Source organism: Apaloderma vittatum, unplaced genomic scaffold, assembly GCF_000703405.1.
Source record: "Apaloderma vittatum isolate BGI_N311 unplaced genomic scaffold, ASM70340v1 scaffold23435, whole genome shotgun sequence".
Classification (NCBI taxonomy): domain Eukaryota; kingdom Metazoa; phylum Chordata; class Aves; order Trogoniformes; family Trogonidae; genus Apaloderma; species Apaloderma vittatum.
In genome coordinates, this window is record NW_009719250.1 from 28,120 (window position 1) to 31,127 (window position 3,008).

General features: G+C 48.1%; 1 protein-coding gene across 1 annotated transcript in view; it reads right to left on the minus strand.

The window, feature by feature from the left end:
- Positions 1–670: 670 nt before the first annotated feature.
- SLCO4A1 (solute carrier organic anion transporter family, member 4A1) overlaps positions 671–3,008 on the minus strand; it is a 12,624-nt gene continuing 10,286 nt past the window's right edge. The window contains exons 8-11 of the mRNA XM_009870563.1: positions 2,973–3,008; positions 2,554–2,618; positions 1,632–1,780; positions 671–820 (exon numbers count right to left, since the gene is read on the minus strand). The exon at positions 2,973–3,008 is cut by the window's right edge and continues 149 nt beyond it. Coding sequence (XP_009868865.1) covers positions 671–820; positions 1,632–1,780; positions 2,554–2,618; positions 2,973–3,008 — 400 coding nt within the window. The remainder of the gene's footprint in view (positions 821–1,631; positions 1,781–2,553; positions 2,619–2,972) is intronic.

Sequence of the window (3,008 nt, forward strand, 5' to 3'; positions counted from 1 at the left end):
GGCCATCTGCTTTGCATACAGTAGTTGAAGGGCCAGTTGTCCTCTTCACAGTGCAGACTGCAGGACAACAGGCCTCTTCTCAGGCTTAGGAAGTCTCAACAGAAGTTTTGCTACACTTGGCTTTACAACTGAGATATTAGGATCCAGATCCTCTGGTGGTTTAAATCTCACATGCTCCATTGGAGTTACCGGTGCTTATTTCCACGAGTGGAGAATGCGGTCCTTGCTTGTCACAGACATAGAATAAAGCTACGGTAGCCCTTTCTTTAAATAAAATCAAATAACTGCATATGGCATCAGCGCACAATTTCAAACGTGCTTCTGCTCTTAAGAAAATAGCAAGCACACCAGTGGTTAATTAAATTATTTAACTTGAACTAAAAAAAGTGATAATTACTATTAATTTAAAAACCTCTAGGGACTGCATAACACCTTCTCATTGTACTTTTGAGACTGAAGAAGTCACTTGCACATGCACAGTGCTATATATCCTCTTCAGCTGGCAGCGAAGGCTTGTGTTCCTGGAGGTCACCGTTGCCACTTATTAAATTACTTAACTTGAACTAAAAAAAGTGATAATATTACTATTAATTTAAAAACCTCTAGGGACTGCATAACACCTTCTCATTGTACTTTTGAGACTGAAGAAGTCACTTGCACATGCACAGTGCTATATATCCTCTTCAGCTGGCAGCGAAGGCTTGTGTTCCTGGAGGTCACCGTTGCCACTTTCAGATGCATCCGAGCTGCCTGGAGCAGACTCCGGAGGTGGGGGTTTGTAGAGTAAACAGGCGACTATGAAGAAGGTTGTCCCAAGCACCTGCGGCCACAAAGACACCCCGTTACTCTCTGCTCCCCCCCAATCCAGGTGCCTGGCCCTCATTTGGGGTGAGATTTGCTGATCAAGCTTTGGGGAGGAGACGATGCTGAAAGGCCAGCCTGGGTAACAGACCAGCACGAAGAGACGGAGGATAAAAATTTGACCTCACCCAGCCCCGTAGCGACGGGACAGCGAGAACTTGGAAAGCTGCTCAGCCCCACACAGACACCCAAGCATGGTGCTGTGAGGACTGGCACCGCGTGAGCAGTTTGCTGGAGGGTTTTAGAAAGTCTCTTTGTCACAGCAACTATGAAACACTACTATGTGGGGCAAGTGCTTGTCTGGGAACAGTTAAAATGATGGTTTTCAGCTAATAAATAAGAAATATACAGCTAAGTTCTCTTATTTTCTAGTGGTGATGGGGGAACGGTTATTTACAGCCTGCCCACAGTGTCATCTCTCATTCTAACTAACACACTGCAGTAATATATTTTACTTCATTTTTAGGAAAAATCACTTTGGTAACTGTATCTCCTGTTGGGAGATATTTCAGATGGTGCAACAGAAGCTTTAAGCCTAAAAAGTAAGAAGTATTTAAGAGAATGATGGTGCCTGGAGTGCTCTTACCTGGGGAGAAGCAAACAGAGCTTTTGCCTCGCCCGAGAACATTTATTGTGTAAAGGTCTAATATGGGCTGGGGTGGGGCAGATCAGGACAACCCAATTTTGTAAAATCCTCTCCCAGAGCAAAACGCTGTCTCCTAAAGAACCTATTTGCTTTATCAGGGAGTGAAGTTAACAGGCAGCATCACCTTGTAGACGAGGCCAGCGATGAGCGTGTATCGGCTCATGGCTGAGTTCTGATAAACGTAGCAAGAACCTTGCTCGCCGCATTGGTCCTGCCAGAGCAGGCAGGATTTATCGATCATGGACCCAAAGGCGATGGGACCAGGGATGCCTCCTGTGGGAAGAGAGAGCAGACCTTCAGTCTGAGCAGCACCAGCCTTGCAAAGACACAAGGAGCTTGGAGAAAACCATCAGGCTCTGCTGCCACCATGATTAAGCAAACTCATCCCGCAATGTCTAAAGCCCCAAGGTATCCAAAACCCGCTGAATTTCAAGATCCGAGCGTCCAGCAGGTCTTTTGACCATCCTGACCCACACGTTGCACAAAACCCAAATGACATACACAGGAGCTTCAATGCCTCTGCTCCTTTATTCTTACAACAAGGACATGTTGCCAGGACATGGCTCCTCTACCCCACCTGTGACATGTTACAGAACCCTTCATTCGGTTTACACATCACATGCAAAGGGAATTAGGTTTGCCTGGATGACAGCAAACAGGAGAAAGCAACCTCATTTTGACAACACATGCCCCATCCCCTTCTTTTCTAACCCAGCATGTTTTAAAGGGGAAATGGGTTTAAGTTGAAGGAGAATAGATTTAGATTGGACCTTAGGAAGAAATTCTTCAGTACGAGGGTGGCAAGACTTTGGAATAAATTGCGCAGAGATGATGTGGCTGCCCCCTCCCTGGAGGTGTTCAAGGCCAAGTTGGACGGAGCCTTGAGTAGCCTGATCTAGTTGAGAGGCGTCCCTGCCCGTGACAGGGAGGTTGGACTAGATGATCTCTAAGGTCCCTTCCAGCCCAGGCCATTCTAGGATTCTTAGGTAACACGCTCCACAAAACCAATGGACCATCCCGAGGCACACATGCACTCTGTTCCATACCTAGTGTTCGTACTACAATCCACTGGATCCCGAGTGCAAACGACCTTTGCCTGTCAGAGACACACCTGGGGAACAAAAGGGGATTGGTTAAATATGCTGCCCAGCACCTCCCCACAATACCACACACTCCAGTCCATGCCTGGGAACTCCATCCCGTCTGGAGATCGAGGTTCACCCCAGTGCAATGTCCCACCACCCTTGCTGCAAACGAGGACACACACATGGGTGACCCGTGTCAGAGGACAGAGCTGCTGATGCTAAAATCTGCTTTCCCAGCTAGACAGGGGAGTTAGTCCTGACGTCTCAAGGTTACCAGTAACAAGCTGGTTCCCCCTGCTTGAGCCAGCAGGATAAAGGAGAGAGGCGGATATTGAGGCTTCTTGCAGCACCTGTGGAGGACAAGGCGACCTCGTGCTTACCGCAGAGTGGCGGGCCGGGGCGGGGGGGGGGGCGCG